Raw genomic sequence first — 26,153 nt, 5'->3', positions numbered from 1 at the left:
TTTCAGAAATTTACTGAATTATTACTTCATGTTTTATTCAATATACATATTCAATATACATACATAAAATGTTCGATCAAAAATACTAAAAAGTATAAGGGATACTTCTACAAGCCGAAATAAAATAAAAATGGAGAATTAAAAAGAGTGTCTTTGAGGCTCTGTTTATTTCAACTTTTAAAAATCAAGCGAAAGATTCTATATCCGAACCGAATATAAGGCAATTTAAGACTTAGGCGACGGAGGCGCGGTGATCTGTGGATATTTGAGAACTCAATGATACATGTCCGGCAGCTTACTTTGTATTTCTTTTAAGTCGTACAGAAGTGGACATTTGGTGCCATACACGCTCCACTTTTGTAGAATATTGTAGATTAAACACTAAATGTGTCTATTCACAGATATCTATAAGAGAAAATCGAAGTCTACCCTATGGAATTTTCGAATTGAGAGAATTAATGTCTCCTTTGGTCCACGAGTTTGTTTACATAATTAACAAGAATATAGTAATAAATGCAGCAAGATAACTATGGTAGTGTAATATTTCCGTATACTCACGAAAAAAAAAGAAAAAAAAAAAAGAAACAAAAGCAAGTACAGAAAAATAAATTAAACCGATATTACAGCTACAGTTAATTAGTTATAAATTAAGATATGATACATACAGAGTCTCCCATATCCAAACTATGTAATAAGAAAACAAAATCATTCCGAACAGTAGAATTTGTGGATAACAGAATAATCACTTTTGTAATATTAAATTTTATTTATTCAAATAGAAATCAAGAAAATGGCCATTTTCTTTCAGTAATTATAGGTCTTATATTTTTGGGCAGCTGAATTACATAAATTTTTTAACCTAAGTATCTATATGTAACTAATGTTTTTTATACCATTTAAACTTTTTTTTTAATGCATGGAATACTATGGGGCAAAAAAAGCACAGTCTTCAAAATAAAAAATTATCATTTTTATTTGCTGTTTGAGTTTGAGTAAAATTTCTGCTTATGGCACCTTTATAACCCATAAAAGCACCAATCATCACGAAATTAAATACTTTAATCTCTTATATTTCGATTAGGAATATTTTTTTGTGAAATCTTGCATCTCGTATTTTAGTAAGCATGCTTTGCGAATATGAAATATAATAGCACATCAGAAATATAATAATACGTATGATAATAACGTTTGTAATTGAAAAAGATTTTTGTGTGTTACTAACAGACAGTCTATTCGTATAACAGGATGTACGAATATTGGGTATTCGGATAATGAAAGTTCAAATACAGGAGGCTCTATTGTATAATGAAAAACGAGAATTAAAGTATTGCGTTGAATAGATCTTTCAATATTTCGCTTTTGTTATTGAAATGATGCTGCTCTTCCAAAGCTATTCTAGACCAAAAACAGAAGTCATGTTTAAGCAAAAGCGTAATCAGTATAAAATTGGACATGCTGTTTATCAAATGTGTTCGGAAAGTACTCAAATAATAAAGTAGTTTTGGGAGAACATAATCATTTTGACACCTGAATCTATTTTTTAATTATATATTAATTTATAGTTAATCAATTATAGTTTTAATATCGGTATAATTTCTTTTCTGTAGCTTTCATATTTTTTCTTGTTTTTTTCATTTTTTATTTCGTATGTCCACAAATACATATATATATACATTAAATTATGCAATAATTATTTTTTCTCTGATTGTTATGTACTTTGTGTTTCTTACCTTATTTTTTAATTGTCTGAGAAAATTCGAGGACTGAAGGAGTCATTAATCTTCTTCACGCGGAAATTTCATAAGGTAAGCTATAATCTTCTCTTATGGATTTCTGTGACAGATGCGTGTACACAGATTTAACGTTTAATCTACAACTTGTTTTAGAAAATGTAGGTAGGATCGTGTATGACAATGTAATGGTATTTTTCTCTATTACTTACTTATGAGGTAAGATGTTGGATATGTTTCGTTTGAGGATTTCTTGCTTAGATTGATCTGTATTCGTTCATGTAGGAAGCTGTCGGAGTTTAGAAATTTTGGTTGGTTTTTAAATATCAGTGTCTAATAAACAAAGCCGGATCATAATTTTTTTATTCTTCATTTTTACCTTATTTCAATGTACAACAGCTCGCATTAAATCTTTTATCACCTTCGTTCGAATAGCTTATATATATATATATATAATATAAATTATATAATATAAATAATATATATAATATAAATATATATATATATATATTTCTGCGAACTCGTGACTTTGGTAGATGATTGATATCGCAAAGTTGACCTTGACCTTGCATTTATAGGCTAAATTTTGTCGATCCTAGTATTCGTCATGAGGAATAAAAGTGTCAAAGGAACCATGATTCGCAAGTAAAACGTTCTCTTAAAACATGATCTTAAAGTTGCATTGCCTCCTATATTAACATTATTTACAATATGTGTACATTTCGCAATTAAATAGAAAATAGGTAGTGCCATGTCAACATTATTAACGAGAAAACGGGGAATTACTCCTTGGCACATAAGACAATCCATCCTAAATAGAGCGAAGCACCTAGTTTCATGATTTCCAAGTATATATTACAAAATTACTTGGTGTATGAAAAACCCCTTCAGGTCTGACTTTCCGCCTATAATTGTCATAGATTGGAAGATCGTTACATCTTTCGATATCTGTCACTTGTTTCTGCATCAGCCGATTTCGATGAAGTTTTCAGCATGTAGGTACATAGATAGCTATATAACTGATATAAACGTACAAAATGAACTTTTAGAATTTGTATTGCAGGCAGAGATGAAAAGGTCGAAAAAACTTACTACATATTTTGTTTTCGATTTCGACCAGTTCCAATTTTTTCAAAATTTCTTTACACGTCATCTAATAAACTAATTCTTTTAACTTGTCAACCAAATTCAACTCGTTTGGTTGATTTTTAAAAAAGTTATTATTTATCTTGGTTTAATATCTTTTTGCCTCCATTATACTGTCTACGTACTACCTACGTAATAACACGAAGGCTCATTGTACATTGAAGGCACATGCAGGAAAACATAATATCCTATGCCTTCTCTTTTTCGTATAAATTGCAAAATTACAATTTTAATGAAATGTTTTGTTAAAGTAATATTCATTCGTGTAGTGCAAAATGCAAGGAACAGTTATGTTTCGCAGAAAATTACTTTGAGCGAAATCTTTAATGTTTTCAAATTTTTCCATTTTATGAAAATAATTTACAGCAAAATTTTAACAAGGAATTCTCGTTTCTTATTGTTTCTTCGGCTGCTTGATTGTTCCATATACAATGTTTTCACGATGTGTAATTTTTTAATGAGATACGATGCGTCAATGAGCAATTTTTAAACCTAAAACATCATATACATATGAAGCTGACGTTTAAAAATGATTTCCAACAAATAGTTATCTTTTACAAAAACGAGTGGTTCAAACACGACTTACATACAGTGTTCGATAAATTGTAGTACAATCGACAAGGAGGGTGATTGTGTACACAAAAGATAGGTAAAAAAAATATGAAAAATTTTAAATAAAATTTTTCACTTACTCTTCTAGTTTTTGAGAAAAAATGATTTTGAATATAAAGAATATAAAGAATATAGAAATCAGTTTGTTTCAATCAGGAAACTTTCTAAAGAACGATAGATGCGGGGTGGCGGTAGTGGATGAATGGACTGAAAGTTTCTTGAACATTGATGTTTATGTTGACGTTAGACATATTGCATATTGCAAATACAACTTTTAACACTAAAATTATTGTACCAGTCAAAATGACTGGCTTTACAATTTGGTTTTGAAATTCCAGTCCATGTTATATCTTTTTCTCCGCAATAATGTAATGATGTTCGCAGCGATAACTAAAGGAATAATATAACGAATTTTATTTTGTTCTTTATGTATTCAAACTCAAAATAATTTCGTACGAAGACTAGGTATACTAATACCAGTCAAAATGACTGGTGCTTGTCATAGTGTGATATGGTGCAATCTGTTTACCGAACCCGAATTAATCAGTTTCCTGGTTTTGTACAACTTCCCACACGTTTTTAGAATTTTTACTGCGTATCCTTCAATGGTATCAATTGTCAGGAAAATTCCAGATCGATCAGTAGATCGCTAGATGCTAACGCTAGAAATACCACACCAGTCCCAGATGGATTAATAATACGAAAAATATACTACATAACATGAAATTCCTTTTGTAAGAAACTAATAAATCAATAAATAAAAAAATATTCTATGATCACGTATTTTTTAAAGGCCAGTCGTTTTGACTGGTTTTGGTAGAAATAGCTTCGTCTTAACTATCGATAGATCTAGTGTTAAATACACACAAGGTGATTCTCTCACTAGCGATCAACGAAAAATGCAAGAAACCTTTCTCCCCGTCTCGATCCTGGTCGATTGTATTACAATTTACCGGACAGCCGGTATAAGTGATTATTACTACTTACACACTGTAAATAAAGAGATTCAAATTTTGAACATACATAATAGATACAAACAGCATTTGTATTCAGTTTATTTATTTTAGAATGTATGTATCTAAATTTCTCCCTAAGATTACACGTTGATTTTATATGGTGCCAAGCATTTTCAATCGATTGTTTTAATTGTTCAACGGATGTAATCTACCCATCCGAACTGGAATAATCCATTAAATTAGTCCCAGTCGTCATTGGAAATTATGACGATCTGAAATTTCTCTTAGTCTACAATGATCTTCTATTACTTCTTGTTTGCATTGCTATGAATTGTATAGACTCCTTCGTCTGCTGGATAATAATCCTCAATCGATAAATATATTATAAATAAAACTAGTTTTATATATGTATATACACATATACTATATACTACATATACATATAGCATATATGTATATATGATTAATGAAATTTTAATGTTTTTTTCTAACAGAACGGTTAAGTTGCGACCTTTCGTTCCTTTGAGACTTTTAATCGTCACGATTAGTAGAATATGATGCAATAAAAAAATTGAAATTGAAATTGAATTTCAAGATCAAAGCCAATTTCGCGACTACTTTTTGGCAGATCTCCGATGCAGAGATAACTTTTTTACACCCTGTACGTACAATGGCAAGCATATAAATAGGAAAAGAATTTTATTAATATAAATATAAGACATCGTTCTAAAGAAGCGGTTAAGATTTCTGCTTTTTTCGTCGTATACGTTAAAATCGGTTAAAAACGCCTGTAATTCGTAAGCTCTACTTCTTATGACGCGAAGCTTTTATAACAAACTCCGTTCAATTGTTAGTAAAAAGTAACAAATTTAAAATAAAAGAGATATTTGGGAAATAGCTAAATGGGGAAACACATGAAAAATAGTTTATTTTATAATATAAACAACTTATTTACTATAGATAACTATTGTAATATTTCGTTGGGTCACCTTTTTTTTATATGAACTCAGCACAGCGACGAGGTATGGAATCATTGAAACAAACGAAATGTTGTTCCAAGCATTCTTGATTTCTTTGTATTAGTTGTTTATACATTTGACTTTCTTCGCTTTAATTTCTTTTTTTTTTTTTATTAATTAATAAATATTGGATTTTAATGGGCCAACTGTTAAGCTAGCCGACACATAACATTAACATTATCCCTGCAACTGCTAGTTCCTACAAATCCGTTTCGCCTTTTGGGACATATGCTTGGAATCGTTGCCAACTTGAAATTCAATCGTTTTTATGTATTCTTAAATGAAAAGAATTAAATATTTATCCAAGATATTTACATACATAGAGATGCTAGTTTATAATACTACTAATATGGTAAATTGCACCAGAACCGTTCGTATTCATTCATTCCAGCGTAGACAATTACAGAACCACCTCTTTCTTTAACAGTCGATTTCAAATTCGCTCTATGTTTTTCGTAACTTTTTTCATTTGATATAAAAGGAGTATGGCGAATTTTAATGTAATTACATTAGTCCATTATTTTTTAATCCAGAGAAGATGTTCTTTAATGGGAGCTAGTCTCCTCGCCTTATGATTCTTTCGATTTATAAAAAGTTACTCTTAATCGAAATTCAATCAGACATCGCCGCGAACAGTATAGACATTAATTTGTGTGCTCATTCGTGTTTAAATTTTGTCAGATGATGTACCGTTTTGTTCAATCGTGGCGTTATTCTCCGTGGACTTTTACGTGTTTCGTTATTTACATTTACATTAACTTCTATCTGTTTTAATGGACGGTTTGATGGACAGCATTAGTCGAAAGTTTAATGCATTCTGAAATTTGATAAACCAATTTTTCGTTCTTAAGATGGAGAATTTCTAGGCGCTGCGCTGTGTGCGTGTAATATATTTTCCATGACTCGTTTCTATCTGCAAAAGCTGATATTCCTAACTACATTTTACAAATACAATGCTTATCTATATATGATAATCAAATGAACTTAGCGAAATACATGTATACTCTAGAAATAAAGGATTAAGTTTTTCCTTGTTTAAAATTTTATATTTTTTTTACTAATAGTTAAACGGATCAGATATCAAAATTTTATGCCGCAATAGAGTTTAGGAATTATACTTTTAACACGTGCAAAGAGAAAAATGAGAATCTTAGCCGCAACTTGCGAACCATGTACAATGTTATGTATATATTGGCAAAAGTGTTCCCCAATTTATATATATTTATGATTGCCACTGTATATTGTTAATGACCTTATTTTCTTGATTTCTATAAAACTTATCGGATGTTCGGAAGTTAGTAGTTTTTTACCGAAAAGAATAAAAGAATTATTATTAGATAACATGCAGAATATGAAAAAAGCAAGTGTATATATGCTATGACATGTAACACGGTAGGTGATTTTGTACCTCTATATCTGCGGAGATTTGTTAAAAAAATTTACTGTAAAATAGTTATTAATTTTGAAACTAAATTTATTAATTGCGTCATATTCTATTCACCAAGAAAGTACACAATTCTACTTTCAATTTTGATGTCAAACACATGATAATTATTGTGAGCTTTTCTGAATTTCTTTCACAGAAATTTTATCAATATCATTGTGCATATTGTTTTGTTTTATTGTTAGTAATTATTAGTAAGAAAGCATGCTGTGCCTGTATTGTGTTGTAGTAATGTTTCAAAAAATCTCCATTTGGAATGATGTAGAACGTTCGTACATCGCTATTATTTAATTACTATCAATAAGTAATGTAATAAGAATTAATTTCACGTTCGGTGATTATTACCTATAGATCATATGCTAATTAAAAGTAATGTTTTATTATGTGGATTGAGTGATACTTTTATCCTCATACATAATACCGATACATTCAATCTACATACAATGTGCATTATTTTCATTTCACTATCAAGAAGTTTTGAAGTTTGACTACATTACATATATTATGGACTATAAATATTATTTTTGCAATATATTATTGTGTTTGATATTTTTTTAGATTTATAGAAGAAAGGAGTTTTGTATCTGATATGGACATGGCGGGTTTAGCATTTTTTGACGAATGTACCGAACGCATCGAAGAAGAAAATGGTGAGAATACACACGTATTTTATAATAGTTTTCATTAGAATAGATGTTGTTCTATAAAAAATTATTATGTATACGAGTTTGATATAATTAGAGTGATATTAATAATTTGGCTGTTTGGTCATTTTACGTCAAATCGGTTACTTTTTGACGTCGCTATCAGACATTTTTTCAAAGTGGAAGTTCTCACGTATGTAAATAAAATCATATTACTCTGAAAAATTAATTTTATAACATTGAAAGTTATAAATATATTCTCAGTTTGTAAATTTCTCTTTGCAAAAGTTAGAAAAAATATTGTCATACTTTTCGATGTTTCATCTACCGTTTTTAAAATGGGATTTTTTAAATGAATGCTGCAGTGAGTTCCTAAAGGATAGGTGCGCCTCGTTTTAGATATATTTTATAGTAGCGTCGTAAAACTGATCAGCACTTCAAGTATAGCATTTTTCATAAACGCAGCAAGTAATTAGAGATATGTTGATAGTCATAACGACCTAGAGACTCGATAGGGCACATATGATAAGAATTGAAAATTAGCTCATCCTTTGAAGTGTATCTACAAAATTTATCTATTTGCAAAGAAAAGCTATTATAATTCACTTTTAACTTATATTCTGCAAGCTGAAATTTTGTGACTCATCATTGAATTGCTAATTACTAACTGCTATTATAGATGTTGATCCCAAACAATTGGCATGAATGCCTAGGTGCGTGTGGAACGCATACGGTCCTAGCTACTGTTAGATTAGTTGGTAATCTTACGTAACCCTTCCTTTTATAACTTCACTATATCCCTTTCATCAAGTATGAATACATCGCGCGAAGAGCCCTTATGCAATCACGAGCAGTCGCCAGCGATCACTAATTTCAAAAAATATAATATGTACGAGCTTTCATCAGCGAGTTGTCGGGCCGCATTGTGTTCGCAACCACGAAAACATGAACGAAACACGGATGACTAGTTGTTCGCTACATTCGCATTAGGAACAATTTTTGCGCAGGTCGGACACGTAAAAATAGTATTTTTTATTCAGAAACATACGAAGGGGGGCATAAAGCTATCGTTGACAAAACTTATAATACGATCGCAGAGAAAGGCTATTTTAGTTACAAATTTTAAAACATTAGCGGTAATGAAAACATTAATTTCTTTAAAATTTTTAATATATAAGTTATCTTACATTTTCCTATATCTTGAAGAAATTCAGAGAATGTTTGTTTTTTATTACGTTCTTGTAATGAGAGATGTGCCTAATATTTTATTTCTCTCACAATTTCATTCTTCAAGATTAGAACTTATACCATTTACAACATTGTCCTACACTACAATACATCCGTTCAGGAAGCCAACAATTTTGCGCCGCACGAATTGATTTTAGGGAAACGAGCATGATTTCTAGCCCGTTTGCTGATCAAGAATTGGAAACCTATGGAAATTCGTGGCACCTATCGAATCGCGAGAATGACTAAAATCCGAAATTTTCCAACAGATTATTCAAATACGGCAAAGGAATGCACGATCCTCTCAGTTCAAAATTGGAGATTTATATATTGGAGCTCTATATATCGGAGGAATCAAGAAGTAAATTAGGTCGTCATTATATTGGAGTCTATGAAATAATCGATTTAAAAAACTTAAATAACGTGATACTCTGAATGGGACACAATACATTTGTCACAAAGTACCAAGATAAATTAAAAATCGCATACACGGATTAATATTGAAAGCATCAGCTTAAAACCTGGTCTCATCGCGGTTGCAAATTGAAGCAAAATTCGCGTATAGGACACCATCAGGAACCCACAACCGAATTGCCAATTAATATGTGTACCCTAACGATAAGTCTCGCATATAGATACATAAAACAAACACTGCATCGTAATAAACGATGTTTCATCTAAAAGAGGAGATGTTACGTTCGTGTCACATAATTTCAAGAGCTGTGCTGGTATCCAATATTTCGGTTTCAGGTCGAATCGGGAATTCTACTTGTGATCAGGCTGGGATCTCGACAGATTTTCAGACGATGTTCAGATAAACCGCAATTTCGTATTTTTTATTGTAATCAAATGTGAAAATCGTTCTAAATTTAAAAGCTAAAAAGTACATGATCTGATTGTAAAACTAAGAATTAGCGTCATACTTATGTGTTGAGAAACGTTTGGAATCCCGATTCCACCCAATCCGCGGCTTGGGTATTCGCACCCCTAATAATTCCCTTATTTGGAGATTGTATACTTGGCTTGGATCTCGGAAGATTCACAACCAATGCGAAACTAGAATCTTTTCCATGAAAATCCCATGCAGTGGAAAGATTTCTTCTATCTTCATAGCTCCTTTTACTCTAATTTTTGGGTATAAAAAGCGTAGCAACGAGGATTAAATTGGTTCAGTTGGACAAGAGACTACGCACGAGGTGATTCTGCGAGATCATGTATACAAGTCCTAGTTGAACTTACTTCAGCACTATACAATACGTCATGCTGCTGTTAGCCATTATTCTAGAGTACTTTTTGGCTCCCGCTTTCTCGTTTGCGTGTAAATCGGGAAGGATTAGATTCTTGCTTCGTCAGAATCGAAACTAAACAAAATTTCAAGTTGATATTCATATTTGATTCCTTACTTCGTGACAATTACACTGAACACTTGTAGGTCCCGGTTTTCAGAATATGTACAATATTCTTTACCATATGCATAACGTTCTGTTCAATCTGGTCCAGAGGACCCACCTTTGCCGCTAGAGATGTACCGATTAGTTAGCGTTACGAGCGATACGGTATTAATATTTTCTTAGCGTTAACTATACATTGAGTTGATTTGTCGGCATATCACCTTCCCAGGGCTTCTGGTATTAGCCAGACATTGTTTCATCATGGCACCTACTTTCTTCGGCAACCGATGTAATTAACAACATTGGATTTATTGTACTAACAAACTTCATAATTTAAGAATATCATTCATATCCGAAGAAAAGTTCAATACACAAACTGTGTTTGAATAATATATAGTAATACAGACAATTATTTGTATAGTGTAAACAGCGAAGTAATCGCCGTTTTCAAAATGCCAATTGCTTTTCCATGGTTTTAAAATTGAAGTTGACTAAAAAGTTATTTGTACAGAATTATACTTAGGGTTAGTTGACTTTTTTGAGTTTACTGATATTGTACTTATTTAATATACAGGGTGGTTGGTAGCTGGTGGTACAAGCGGAAAGGGGGTGATTCTACGCGAAAAAAGAAGTCGAAAATATAGAATAAAAATTTTTTTTTAATTTTTCCATCGAGACAACGATCTACAGTGAGATCCGTTATAACGTGCCGTACGCGTACGGAGTGAAAATTCAAAGTCGATTTTCTCGAAAACAAAGTCTCAAACGAAAAGTTTTTATTCTATATTTTCGACTTCTTTTTTGGCGTAGAATCACCCCCTTTCCACTTGTACCACCAGTTACCAACCACCCTGTATATTTAGTTTCCATATTTGTCGTATTTATTAGTTTTGTACTAAGTAAGCCAACCTTTACGGTATTGTGTAAGACTAGAAATTAACTAATTCTTTGCAACATGTTTCGTAATTCTGAATACATATTTTAGTGCCTCTTTTGGAACTGGATGAATCTCAGCACAGCGAACGGACAGTATTTATACCTCCGCCTGAAGCTGGCCCAAATCAATCGCCGATAGTATATCGTACATTTAAACTAAATCCTGATTTAATAAGACCGCAAAAGAATTTCAACATAGGAAATCCGAATTTAAGTGCCTTCGGAATAGTACCAGGAAGTCCTATGGCACGTAGAACCAAGCATGAAATTAAAGTAGCACAAAGAATGGCGCGCAAACAAGTAAATATACATTTTTTAATTGTTATAGTTTTCAATATAGTTTCAAACATTAAACAAAATTAAATGAAAACACAGTTTCTATATACATATATCTAACATTTATTTTTAACGTCATAAAAGAGAAATTATGAATTGTGTGACTTGAACTATGCGAATATATAAACTTTAATATACCTCGTTACGATTCTTATCTATTACTTGTGTAGTTTTTATGAGAGAATAAAGTTGTTTGCTAGCTTATATTATATTTTTTCTTGTAATATCTTAAAGCGTCTTTTTCAGGCAGCGATGCCAGATAGATGGGGTAGATGTCTACTTGGAACTTGTTACAGCCTTTGGTTTTTGCATTTACCGGCTATGCTACAGGTCTCGAATCAACCAGCTACTATCTTACATCAAGCTTATGATTTATTAGTCAAAATGCCGAAATTACATCTTGACCCTATCGAAGAAGTAAATTTTTCTATTCTTGTGTGTTTAAACAATTGTTTTTCAATTAAATTGTGTTAACGAATCTTACCGTAGAAGGTATCGATTTTAGGTTTGCTATAGAGCTATGATGCAACTTTGTGGCGTTTATGGACAGCCTGTGTTAGCTGTAAAATTATTATTTCATATGAAACGTAGTGGAGTTCAGCCAAATGCACTCACTTATGGATTTTATAACAAGGTTTGATTTTTCATATATTATCATCTTTTGAGAAAAATGAATTGGTAGCATTCCGTTGCAAAATGTCTCTTTTAAAATCCTCAGGCTGTACTCGAAGCAACTTGGCCATCTGATATGACAAACTCCAGTCAATTGATGTGGAATAAATTAAGAAACGCTATAGTTGGAGCTGCTTTGTTTAAGAGAGCTGGTAAAAGAAGCGCTAGAAGAAGATTGAGTTCCAATGCAGAATTATTATCTGTCGATGGTAAAACTGCAAGTATGGAACATGCATTTTCTAGATCTAGTCTTGACAGTTCTCATTCTCAAGACACGGAGGCTGCCCACAGTGATTGTGAGTACTAATTTATTATGTTGAATTATTGCTTTCTTAGATGCAGGTTCTTATTTCTTTTCCTTTTTTTCTCGCTTTTTCCCCGTCATTGCATTGGTAGCTACTAAAGGGAGCTCTGTCCCAGATCTGCCAGAATATGGACCTTTTGAAATAAAAAAGCTTCCCCGGCAAAATAGTATTGTTAAAGATTCAGTAACATTAAGTGTTATGCCGACAGAGGAATTGGATAATATGTCGTTGAATCAAAGGTAATTTTTTTCATTATTCTATCTAATTTTAATTTTGCTTTATCTTTATTAACGGCGTTTATATTTATGTATCACATATATTTTCTTTTCATTTTTAGAATAATTCGAAATTTGGAATCACCATTGAAAAGTCCTATTCGAACACCAGTCACAGAAAATGACCCATTAGGTGCTTTAATTAATGACGAAACTCCGATTGTCTCACCTTCCGAGGAGAATGATTCAAATTGTTCCACAAGTACTTTAACTGTTTTTAACAACACCGAAGAACGCCCAGGAGGACCTCTTTTATTTCGAAGGTAGGTCCTATTTTTGTAATTTGTAACTGGCACTTATATATATTGAGATAACATTCTTAGTTATCTCAATATATATAAGTGCCAGTTACAAATTTTTATTTAAATATAAATTGCACAATTAGTTACATACGTCTTATGGATACATAAACACGCGTTCGCACATGTATGCATTAGGAATCTTTTTAACATGAGGAGGTAAAGTAAAGGTCTTACTAGTAAATTAAAAAATTAAAAGATACTGAAAAAATAATTGTTAAAATACTTTTGAATGTGTATGTTTATATTTATATTATATTCATTTTTCCGCCAATTTTCATGAACAAAATAGGTGTACGCTCAATTTTGTGAGCAATTGTATGTGTCTTTTTATATAGAACTAAATATGTGTATACCTGTTCAGTTATTAATCGATACATTTTTTCATATGTTATAAAAATGTATTAGATTTGGCTTGAGAAATATTCTCATTTTAATGTAACATTATTATATTATTATATTTATTATAATAGTAAATATTTATATCGTATTATTCCGAAGACATTGCGAATTTGAATCATGCAAATCCTAGACTTTGGATGGCTTCCGGTTGTCAAACTTACAAAAATACTCACTCTTTAGAATATTTATTTCTATCTATTACTTATTATTTACCTAGTTCTTAATTATAACTATCTTAAAACTATCTTGTAGATACTACTAGAGAAACATTTGATAAACATAACAAATATTTAAATATATGTATATACGTGTGTAACTGTACTTCTTTACTAAACAGCAGATCTATCCTTCGTATGTGTTTCCATAGATCGATATCGATCAGATTATGTCCCCATTGAAACCAGTCAACTTTAATTTAAGATATTCTTCAGTATTATTATAATAAAATGCTAGCAAATTTGTTTATTGTGTCGTAACAAAAGTGACGTAACTGGAGACAGGTATTAGATATTCTTGAAATGTTATTACGTAAAAATGAACGTGCAAAATAGAATTAAGAATAGACTTTTTTACAAACTACATTCAGAGTTTTATTTTTACATAGACGATAGACAAAGGTAGATTTTATTTTATTCGTTGCATTCAGCTTTGCCGGTTCTTCGAAGATTATAACTTTATTAGATAGATTATTGAGAATGAATAAAAAAGACAATTAGAAAAGGAGTTATTACTGGATGAGAAAACAATCCACTATATCGGAATTATGACTAATTTACTACTCTATTGATTTTTCTGTTTTTTTTTTTTTCATTGCATTGGGAAAATATTTTGATAAATAATGTATATTGCCATGAGATATTCCGTTTTTATTTCTAGCCCAAACTTATTAGGAAAGTTCATTAGGAACTTTCTTCTTCTAATTGTAAGTCTCTAAAGTTCGTTATAAAGTATCGCGTCACGTTTTTGCAATAATATTATAATATAAACGCATATTTTGGAACATGCAATGAGAAAATAACAATTTTGATCTGGAGTATGGTTAAGTTACAACTTAAACTAGGAAATGTTAAATATCATATAGAAAAAATATGGAAAAATATACTTATGGAAAGATATATTAACGGCAAAAAATTCTGCTACTAACATTTACGTAATGTTGCTACAGTATTAATATACTACCATAATATTCTTTTAATATTACTATAACTGTTCTTTACATTTATATTGCAGTAATATTTTGCCTCGTAGTGCAACATTTCATCAAACGGTAGATGAAACTGGTGTCGCGATAGGTGGACATTTGCAGAGGAGTGAAACTATGCCACATTCTGTTGCACAGCAAAGTGAGCAAGATAAGGAAAGAGAACGGCTAGAAATAAGCAGTCTTTGGTCTCAAAAGGACAGCGTTACTTCCAGTCTTTCAAGTTTAGGCTCCAGTTTGAAGTTGAGTTTTGGGTAAGGCAGACATTACTAATATTTATTATCATGATCCTATAAAGTTAAATTAAATAACCGAATAGACAATATCGAATCTTAGTTTTCTTGTTATTACTTTCTAATATTTTGTGTGTAATTGATTAAAATAATTATACAAAAGGTTTAACTATTTACTAATAATAATTATTAAAGTAATTGTGTAGGTATTAAATATTTAAAAAAGAATAAACTGAAAAGAATTGGACACTAAAGATAGAAGAATATTCTATTAAATAAAAAATTTATCAAATGGACGAATTGTATATCAAAGTAGCTCATTAAAAACAGTTTCGGTAAATAAATACTGAGTGAATAAAATAGTTGTTTATTTAAATTATTATATTATTATATTAGAAGTTAATGAATTTTTTTATTAAGGGTAGAATACTATTCTATTTCCATACATGTACTCGTATGTATGTATGTATGTATGTATGTATACAGACATTAGACCAACTTTGCTTGGTTTCAATGGGAACACAATCTAGGCTCGTTGTCATTAATTCTGTAGTACGTTGAAGTGCGTTTTATAATAGAACGCGTTGTAAGACATGTTTATCTATAGTTAGAGGTCACTGAAGCTCAATCATGATAAGATAATTTATTTCATTTACCCTCCAAAGGTTATACTCTTCTATTCTATTATAGATTTCTGTGAATAGCCAGGAATAATTTGTATCTTACGAATCTTCTTATAAAGTATAGGACTTTTTGCGATATCAGATGTCAGTCTTCTTTTCTGCTAATTACAGTGTAGTTGTCAAATATGTTTCGTTGGGTTTGAAGATTACTATCCTCTTCGTTGCTTAGATTGGCTACATTCGTCTGTGTAGAATTTTGCTGGAACACAAGGATATTTTGAGTCATTCCAACATGTTACTGATAAACAAAACCTGAAACGCAACATTTTTATTCTTCTCTTATTTTGATTCGCCTCATTTTAGTTTGTAAAAGCATCTTTTAAATCTTCTACTATTTCGTCTGAATTAGTGTTATTATTACTCTGTATCTTTTACGTATTCAGCTTAAAAAAATTACTTGTATCAAATTATGTGTTACTTGAAAATATTTATATATTGCTGCATCCCTTTTTATACGGTATTTTTCTTCACGTTTCATGGTTACATACACGGTTTCTTAACACGTTTCATTCATAGATCATGATTTTTTAACGCGTCTTATTCACATTTGAGCGATTTTCTTCACTCGTTATAGTTAGTTTTATACGGTTGCACATTCATTAGTTTGCTGAAAATCATACATATCCTGTACAAGAATATGAAATCCTTCTTTTCTTAAACTGAATATATGTATATGTCTATTAAATAAAATGTTTCTAGCGAATGCATATCTATATTTTAAATTGCTTCTTGTATAGTTTGCACTAGTTTAACGCAAGTTTTATACTTTGTTACAAATCAATCTTTGCACCACTTCTTTATACGATTTTTTTGCACGGGACGTAACCGTGTGAAAGGTGGCCCAGGTATAACTTGTATTCGAAACTCTAATTTTTCGATATCATCATCATCATCGACAGGAAGATAAAGGATATATATTACTGTAATGATCGATCTTACGTATGTATGGTAATAGATGCTATTTCCCTTGCATCTGACTGCAAAATGTAAGCACGTTACAAATAAAGTGAGTTCCAAAACTATTGGAACTTTAACATTGTCTTCCAGAAAAACGCTCGAGTTACGCTTGGGTTACGATCCGGTTCTTTGACACTTTTGATCCTCACGACGAGTACATTTGTTCGCAGTTTTTCACCGATCTAGATCTAGAAGTGTAGAATAACGCTACCGTGCTCGTGACAAATCATTTTCAAACACCCTGAGCAAGCAGAGACGAGATGATTTCTTATGAAAAAATAAGAAGAAAATGTAGAATAAAATTTGTTCATATGGCTGTTCGTTTTCGAGAAAATCAAATATACATTTATTTGAATATAACTAATTTTGGGCTGGACAGCGATAATTATTCGACAGGAGGTCGTATCACGTGGGAAAATAAATCGAGAAAAATAAATTTGTTTATCATACGCGTGTATTAGATCAATTTTTAAAAATATTCAAATTCTATTCTCTTAAAGATGAGACCTTATGTGAAAAAGTTGTATTCCATATTTTCGTATGTATTGTAGAATAATAGCCTGCTGATTGTTTACTCACACCCAGTCGGTAATTAACGAAGTCAAGCATACTTGACAAATGTTCATTTTCCTGAAAACTAAACCTCGAACGAAGACATTTTATTCTGTATCTTCTTGTTGTTCTTTTCTTGATGAATCGTCTCTTACCTGTTTGCACATGTTATTCGGTCGGATCCTGTGTATATGTACATTATAGATATAGGTAGGCTAATATCAGCAGTCAGTTACATCAAGTCAACATCAAGAAAAATATTTGTTTCAGTCCTACTAGTTTGACAGGAAAGAAATCCAATGAAATAATACTCGGTGGTTTAAATAGTTTAAAATCTGCTGCTACAACAGTGGTAAAAAAGTTTGATGAGATCAAGGAAGCTATCTCTGCGACAAGTACCCCTGTGAAAATAAAGGAACGCGAGTGTAAAATACCACATGGAGCATCGCATGAGTCGTTGGACTCGATGACGGATGGTTCCTTACAAGACAGAAACGAGCCTCTTAAAGTATCTGGTTTGTAACATATAGCTTACTATCTCTATAAAAACAGATCATAACAAGTATAGTGTAGAACATGGATTTTAAATAATTCCTTGTCGTATTGAAATAGGAGACGGAACTCTAGATCCTTATACGTTATACGATTTGACTGAATGTTTATATCCAAAAGGTTCGAGAGAATTAGACGAACGGATTGCTATTGAGCTTGTACTCTCTAGTGCGAGTAGATGCCATCATTGCGCCTCTATCCTTTACGACGAAGAAATAATGGCCGGTTGGCAACCAGAAGATTCAAATTTAAATACAGTTTGTCAGTACTGTGATAAAGCAACAGTACCTCTACTTACTATCACAATATTAGATTATAGGTACGCAAAATTTATTAAGTTGTTATTTGGTAGAGTATAATCTTTCTGTAAATTGCTTGCGTTATATTATTTGTGCATTTTCATATTTACAAAGATGCGAGGAAAATGAAAAGAAGAGTGACCCTCTAATGGGAGCTTTGGTTGAATTATTAGATAAACCGAAAGAATTATTAGAACCTATTACGGTGCCATATTTGAATCCTCTAGTTTTAAGGAAAGAACTAGAAAGTGTTTTAAGTCAAGAAGGTGACGCGTGTCTTACTAAACATAAATTTATCGAGGAACATCCAATCGTATACTGGAATCTTATATGGTATTTCGAAAGAATTAATTTAATGAGTCACCTTCCTGATCTGTGGCTAGGCAACGATAAGAAAAAGGAACAGATAAATTACAGTGCTGTAGGTGTCAAAACTATGTGGGACAATGAAAGGCTTCACATGGATCGCTTGCCTATGTATCTTCAATGGAAACTGAACATCGCAGATGACAAAACGTAAGTTAAAATTTCTTTAATACATATTAATATAATATACGGCAACATGTTATCCTTGAATTCCCTATTTTATCGGGCCAAACATATGATATATCTAATATTACCTATAATCTTCGAACAACCGTTTAAAGTACATTTATTTTTATATGGCAAAATTCATACCGCAAGGATAAAATTTTTCAAGTTTATCTGTTAAGTTATTAGCATATATTAAGGTAAGTAATCATAAAATAACTTTAACAGTTCATACGACTTTAAATAATACTAACGACATAAATATTGTATTCTGGGCGCACAGGCGTGATGTCGTGACAGGGTATACTTTTCGTGAATATACTAAACAGAAAACTGAGATTTTTTTCATTACTAAGCAATTGACTTTTCTTCTTCATTTTTTAATTAAATAACAAACGATGATAGCGCTTTATCTGAAAATCGACGAATAAAATTCATTCGAGTACGAAATCTATACATATATCAAACTTTCCACTTTCAATTCAATCAATCAATTTACATCTTTACTACAAGTTCCCTCAATACAAGTTTTACAATACATGAATGCTACCTTACTATAATCATATATAGGTAGATAAATTTAAATTTACTGTTTATATCTTTATATATTACCCCTTTTACATAAATCTAATAAAAGCTTCGCTCCTTTCTAATTGTACCTTGTTCTCACCGTTATCATCGAAAAATATCTTTTTTGCAAATCGACATTTTTTTTACGTTTAATTGGAATATTATTTTCAACTTTATAGTTTCAAACTCCTTAAAATTGTTATGTACATTTTTAATTATGTTGATTATGCTATCATATAATTATCCATTGTACATCTTGAACTTGAACTTAGATTGCAACGATATGCCAACAGCACTTATTCTATTTGAAATTCCTTCCCAAATATATGTTAATGAAACAAATTCGAATTAATCCAGTTCATTAAATAACGTAGCTGCTTCTACTTAAACCTAAACTGGCTTTTTACTTTAATTTTTGGATAGTTTGTTTAATGCTGTTTTAATGTTAACATAATTCTCTTACAAGCACTTGCTGCACAAAATCATCTTATATTTGACAAAGCTTTTGCAGTAAGTATTATTATTGATATATATTTCTGAATTAAATTTAGAAGTCGAAGCTAATTATAAATTATAAATACCTCTGCCCGGGCCTCTCTTTCCAGCGGATCCTAAGCACGTGCCTATTTTGCCTAGTGATAAACGCGGCCCTGTATGCATATATCGGATTGGCAACTAAGTGATTGCGGGTTTTGTCAATACCGTTCGGAATACTGAAAAATGTTATGTCTCTACCGCTTTGTTTATTGTTTTCGTGCAATGACCACTGCACGAATACAAAAGCAAAACTGTAGCAGATTCGGTATTGAGGAAGTAAACCTCTCGTAGCCATTTTTAATGTGATTGGAAATTTATTATGTATTATGGACGTTAGCATGATGCGATTACTGTGAGCAACCGACTTTAACGCTGTCGCGTCGATCGGTAAAAGAATAGAATTTTTCTGTTAACTGATTAGGCAACTATACAGGGTGAGTGAATAAAAATTATCACTTGAAGTAACTCGTTATCTATTGACATTATCAACAGTTGTTTGAAATAAAATTTATTATATTCGAAGCGGGGGGGGGGGGATGTCGATCAGATGAATACATATATCTTGATTTTTCTAGTGCCAAATATTTTCTAAGATATCAAGGTGACTTAGTTTCCTTTTAACGACAGCGTGTATTTCTTATATACTCTGTTGTAGCCACTAAAAAAGACGAAGGTAATTATGCACAAAAGGGAACGATCCCCTCAAAATATCTAACTTATACTAACTTTTAAACCACGATTCCTTCCCCCCTACAAACATATCTCAAGGTCAAAGTAATTGGGGTTGAAGTCTCCTTTTGTGCGTTATTACCAAGACGAATTCAGCGAGCTATAATAAAATAAGCTTCAATTGGCTTTGAATTTCACAACGAAAATTGATGGAGGATACGTAATTGCACCCCGCGCCCGGCAAACTTTCTATTGCCCCTAAAATCGGCTGAAGTTCGCCAATTTTTCTTTCATGTTGGGATTCAAGGTCAACTGAAAGTTAGATCATAGATCATTGAATTGTAAGTTGTATTATATAGATCGTTCTTACTCTTTTCATATTCGTAAAGACCATATTACGTGCCGTAGAATATATTACTCTGTTTTAATATACTACATATTTTTTACTATATATGTATATTGTACATATTTCTTCGTTTCTTTCTTTTTTTTTTGTTCAACTCACAAGGATTTCTACATATTTCCTATCGACACTGTTCTCCTTTTTTCGATAATTGCAATGCCATCTATAGGTGTTGCGTTTCTTTCTGTTTTGTTGCTGTTATTACTGTATAGTTGACAAAACGAATTTATAATTCTTGTCAACGTCTACACATTTTCAGTGACGTTTAGTTTAGAGCTTGCTTTACTTCTCCTTTTTATTTACTTGATTACAAGATATAAAATACGTTCATAATTATATAAATATTATCCTCGTTTGTTCCAGATTAATGCAGTCAGTGATCACGAATGTTCGTCGGAATGATCTAGCGGAACCTATAAAAAGAGTGGCCTTAGAAAGAAATAAAAATCAATCAACTAATCAACCGCTATTTTCTATATATCGAGATATTTTGTTTCTGGCATTTACAGTTTTGGGGAGAGGGAATATTGACCAAGGTATATTGGTTTTTATTAAATTAACGTAGAATATGTCTTATTATTCATAATCATTGGAATACTTTTGTAGTGGACCCGACTTTATATACATACCTACACGTTTAACATTGTACATATTCCTTTCCCTTTATTTTCTTTTTATTGTGAAATTACATAACTACAAATAAAGAATAAGCGATGTAACGAATTTACGAAAAATTACGAAAAAATGCACGATCTTGATTGATAAATTTTCATTACTTTATTGCATGTCTCCAGTTTCTGCACAAGTGTAAACATATATTTCATTTTTAAAAATACTTGCGTTTTTGTTTTAAAAAAGTGATTAAATTTTGTACTTTTATTTACTTTTTATTTTCGAATGTTTTTGAATTATATGATATTACTTTGACAAAGACAAATGATAGTTTACTGACGACGCAAGATGCAGAAAGTATACACACGTGTGTACATATGCATACCTATTTCCTCTTATTACTTCTTCAAGCTATCAAGCTTCAAATCGTTCAAGCTTTCTATAATTAAGAACCAGGATATAAAAAATATAATAGAACATTGATTATATTGTCGGAACCATGATTTTGGTTAAGTGCCGAGAACCCCGGAGCCCATAGCTCTCTCTCTCTCTCTCTCTCTCTCTCTCTCTCTTCTCTTTCTTTCTTCTTTACTATAGAATAACTTTTTTGAAATTGGGCCAAATGGCATGATTTTTTTTTAAGCAATTAGAAGGATTAATTTACTAGATGAAGTGTAACCAAAATTTTCAAAAGGTTGCAATTTGTCGGAATCGCGAAGAAAAAAGTAAAGCTCGCCTTTAATAACTTTTTTATCTGGGCCTGTAATGAGAATTTAAGCAATACGTTTTGAAGATGTATTGGTATATGCTGAAAACTTTATCGAAATCGGCGGTTGATGCGGAAACAGGTGATAGTGATCGAAAAATGTAAGAATCTTTATATTTTGGGCCGAAACTCGTGAAAAATTGCAACATTTTGTACTGTGTCGTTTAAATTCTCAATACAGATAAAAAATTATAAAAAAATGACCTTTGCCTTTTCCTTAGCGATTCTGATCAATTGCAACTTGTTCAAAATTTTGTTTATGTGTCACCACCTATTAAACAAATACTTCTAATTTCTCAGAAAAGGGAAAAAATCAGATCGTTTGGACCAGTTTTAAGAAAGTTGTGTATCTTAAAGTATTCTAAAGAGTATACTAATACTTTCTATACCTATTGTACTATTGGATGAAGTAGACGAATTTACTAAAGCAATAAGCAATACTTCTACCCCTCAATAGTATTCCATTGATACAATCAATTGATCGGGATCTAATCGAACTTTTTTTTAAATTCTAAAAGAGATTTACTACGAAAATTTATTGATAGTGGAATAAACTTATTAAACGTGTATAAAGGTTTTAATATAAAAGATCGTCGCTAATTCAGAAACACCATGTTCGAAAAAGCATAGAATCAATTATTGTTAAATAGTGAAATAAAATACACGAAGAATCTGGAAACAATGAAATCTATGTAATCCTTATATAGCTTTATGCAATATGTATATATGTATATATATATATATATATACATATACATATATATATATACATATACGTATACATATAGAATTAGTGAAACTTTAATATTTTTGCTCACGGTTGAGTTTCGATCCATTGTCCCTTTGAGACTTTTGATCTTCGTAACGAGTGCTATACGATACAACAGAAGTAACTTAACCTTAAAAATCAAGGTCAAGATGAATTTTGTGACTACATTCTTTTGCGCATCTCCAATGATCTAGAGGAGTAGAATCACCTGGCATAACAAATAATTGAATCGAACATCCTCTAGAATATCTAATGAATAACTATTAACCATTGTCATATTTATATGAATGATTTATTTGTTTTAGGTGTTTTCGATAGAGAATACACACTATCTTTGGAAAGATTAACAGAAAAAGAAGAGAAACTGTTGTGTAAAATTGATGCTCCGCCCTCGATGATGTCAGTATTTTGCAGACATTACTTTAAGCAACTAAGTGTGTAAAGTTAAAATTATCGGTATTGAGAAAGATGGTGTAACATATTGTAAGAATGAATAGTACATTCATGAGAGGTGTTACAGATTTATCTGTGATGCCTGATTCTTGGTGTAGAACAAAACACATAAGATGTCAAAATTGATAGTAAATTATACATTTTAGATAAGTATTTATGATTATTAATTTTGAATAAAAATTGGTGATTAGCATTGTTTTAAAAATTTTACACTTTTTTTCACGATAAAAAGATAAAAGAGTAAAATTTATCTGAAGTCGTAAATATTAAATATTTGATTATAGAATGAGGTATACTTCTTTTCATATTTAAAATATGCGATTACTATCAATAATTTTCTATTTAGAAAATAGTTGCATATATACTTTGTTATTAAAATGTGAATATTCATAGTTATATGTATCAACGCGATAGGGAAAATCATTCAGTACCAAAGAATCTGACTTGGTTTAAAAACTATGAATTCATTTGTTTTAGTTGGTACTTTCACAGTGATGATCTAATGCATATAATCCTCGATATTCAAATTATTTTATTACATTTCAAACATCGTTTGCGATATAAAAATATGAATATACGCGCTCACGCGTATGAACGTCGATTTCAATGTTAATTTTAACTTAAGTACGTTGCAGCAAAACCCTTTTGCCAAAGTCCATTTAATTTGGTCTAGCTGGAAGGATAATATTCATGTTTTTATACTTTTCAGATGAAATGAGAAATGCTGCTTATATTTCTAGCACTTATATTTGCGAATTATGCTATAATATTTGCAAAATAGTTTACAAAACGTATTCAAATGGAAAAGGTCTTAAAATACGATTAATGATAATTATTTACGATTATTTACGAAAATTAATATTTCAAACTAGATCTTTGCTATGCAATTTTATGTTTGCTGCATATCATTTTATTTTTACAAAAGATTTAATGTGCAGCATACTTGGAAATTTTCATCTACTATACTTTCATACATACGTATTTGCAATTTGTTAGTTATTATGGACAATTGTCAAGTATTTTAATATAAGGAGGAATGTTTGATCGAAGGACATTAAATGGAACGCCATTGAATATTTTCTGTTGTAATTAAAATTCAAGATTTATTATTCGATTCTAATTGGAAATATTTGCAACGAAATATATTACTTTGCTGAATATTGATTTTTAAAAGTATTTTGATGCAGAAATACTTATATAGAACATAATATTGTGTATGTAATATCTGTAACATCACTTTGTCGTATAATTCTTCGTTAAATTATACAATAGGTTGGTTCATAAAAATTCTGTTATATTATGCATACATAATTTAATATAACGATGCTCTGCACTTTTCAATATGATGAATCTTGTACAATAAAATACTGTGTATTCGTCTGCTATTAAATTATGAATGTAAAACATAAATAAAAGTCAGTCATGGTATTTTACATAAATGAGTTTTATCGTCAATACATTTTTTACAATTAATCCTTGTTCCTCAATGATTATAAAAAATGTAACACGTTTCAGCTAGGAATATTAACACATTGAGGATGGTATGCTATGATAAGCATATAGCCTGAATTCCCACGTATTTTTCCAGTGATTGAAAAGATTCAAAAAAGTATATAATGCTATGTATAGCATTTAACAAGTGTAATATTTTATTAAAAATCAATGAGCATATTTAAAGATACTTTTAGTAACGTTTTTTAATGTGATATACTTGAAAACTATCTAGCAAACTTTTCAATATGATTTTTTATGGCGACCAAATTCCTTAAAAAACGGAACGAACTTTCCGAGCGACTAATACGATATCTAACATGTTGATAACTGTTTCGTATTATTCAGACATGTAATGAAAAAATACACTCGTAACATTTTGTTTATAGCATCCATTGCTATTTTTTATTGTTTTATTTAATAGTAGTTAACATTTTTTATAGGTAAGACGTGAATTAGCGTTTTCCATGCTCAATGTGTTTACCGTACCCACCCCTAACTGTAATACGGTTACGAAGAAAGAGTAATTCTAATCGGCAGTAACCAGATGGAACGGTTCAATTTTACGGTTCCGCCGTACATTGTTCGCGTTATAACATAAGCCGAGTCAGAATTTTGAAATCTGCATATTTCTTACAACATTATTTTCAAGAAACATTGACCGTTCTGTAGAATATCCGAGCTTTTCGTTTCCGAGTCATTGTTGCCAGCATGCTTTCTTAGATTTGAAGGACTTCTTTAGTTTATTGCCTACTTTTGCTACGGTTATTGTTAAGGACACACGGAAGTCACGCAAGGGTCTATCGATACCAGAACTAATACTCTGAGATCGGCTATCGCGTGGGGAGATCACTTTTCGTCACTCAACGAGTTGTTTATCCAACAGAGTATCTACATCGACCGCTAGGAAGCCAATTCCAAGAAAAATGCATCTACTCGATCCGCGTGTCCCATCACGCCATCACATCTCGTTAGAGGTGACAGCTGTTAAAAATCTGACGAGACACAGCATAACAAATTATATTCAAACAGTTAACACGTCTACCCGTCACATAATACATAAATATAATTCGCTTAAATAAACATCTTTTTTAAGAAAATTTTTGCTATATTATTCGAATCCAAGTGCTTGAATACTTACTACGAGTATACATATATCACATTATGTTGTCCCAAGAGTGTCTTTCTCTTACAAACATGTCATTTACAACAATGCATTTTTATACAAACATGAAACCTAATCTGTCAAGTGTTGTGGTCTTTATCTTAACAGAACAAAATGGATCATACATAATTTAATAAAATAATATAAAATAAAAAATGTTGTGCACCTATTATTTCCTTATAAAACGAAAGAAACTTTAGGGTCAACCTAATATATCAGTTCTGTCCGAGCAGCCGAGCTAAACGGACGTGTAAAACAGTGCTTCAGCGAAAGTGCGGCAAGTGGGGAAAAGAAAGTTACGAACGACAACGCCCAT

At 31.1% G+C, this 26,153-nt stretch overlaps 2 protein-coding genes across 2 annotated transcripts in view; one reads left to right on the top strand and one right to left on the bottom strand.

Moving 5' to 3' along the window:
* Crag (DENN domain-containing protein Crag) overlaps window positions 1-24,620 on the top strand; it is a 44,538-nt gene extending 19,918 nt beyond the window's left edge. The window contains exons 8-20 of the mRNA XM_069132626.1: window positions 7,466-7,557; window positions 11,155-11,405; window positions 11,688-11,858; window positions 11,947-12,075; window positions 12,160-12,409; window positions 12,510-12,657; window positions 12,756-12,956; window positions 14,625-14,849; window positions 17,291-17,535; window positions 17,633-17,891; window positions 17,986-18,387; window positions 20,945-21,117; window positions 23,034-24,620. Coding sequence (XP_068988727.1) covers window positions 7,466-7,557; window positions 11,155-11,405; window positions 11,688-11,858; window positions 11,947-12,075; window positions 12,160-12,409; window positions 12,510-12,657; window positions 12,756-12,956; window positions 14,625-14,849; window positions 17,291-17,535; window positions 17,633-17,891; window positions 17,986-18,387; window positions 20,945-21,117; window positions 23,034-23,170 — 2,683 coding nt within the window. The 3' untranslated portion in view covers window positions 23,171-24,620. The remainder of the gene's footprint in view (window positions 1-7,465; window positions 7,558-11,154; window positions 11,406-11,687; window positions 11,859-11,946; window positions 12,076-12,159; window positions 12,410-12,509; window positions 12,658-12,755; window positions 12,957-14,624; window positions 14,850-17,290; window positions 17,536-17,632; window positions 17,892-17,985; window positions 18,388-20,944; window positions 21,118-23,033) is intronic.
* The window catches only part of Ppt1 (Palmitoyl-protein thioesterase 1), a 107,779-nt gene that overhangs the window by 37,522 nt on the left and 44,104 nt on the right, over window positions 1-26,153 (bottom strand). The window lies entirely within an intron of this gene.

The sequence above is a fragment of the Bombus flavifrons genome, chromosome 3 (genome assembly GCF_040668555.2).
Source record: "Bombus flavifrons isolate JBK064 chromosome 3, iyBomFlav1_principal, whole genome shotgun sequence".
In the NCBI taxonomy this organism is placed as follows: Eukaryota; Metazoa; Arthropoda; class Insecta; order Hymenoptera; family Apidae; genus Bombus; species Bombus flavifrons.
This window is presented reverse-complemented; position numbering and strand designations above follow the sequence as displayed.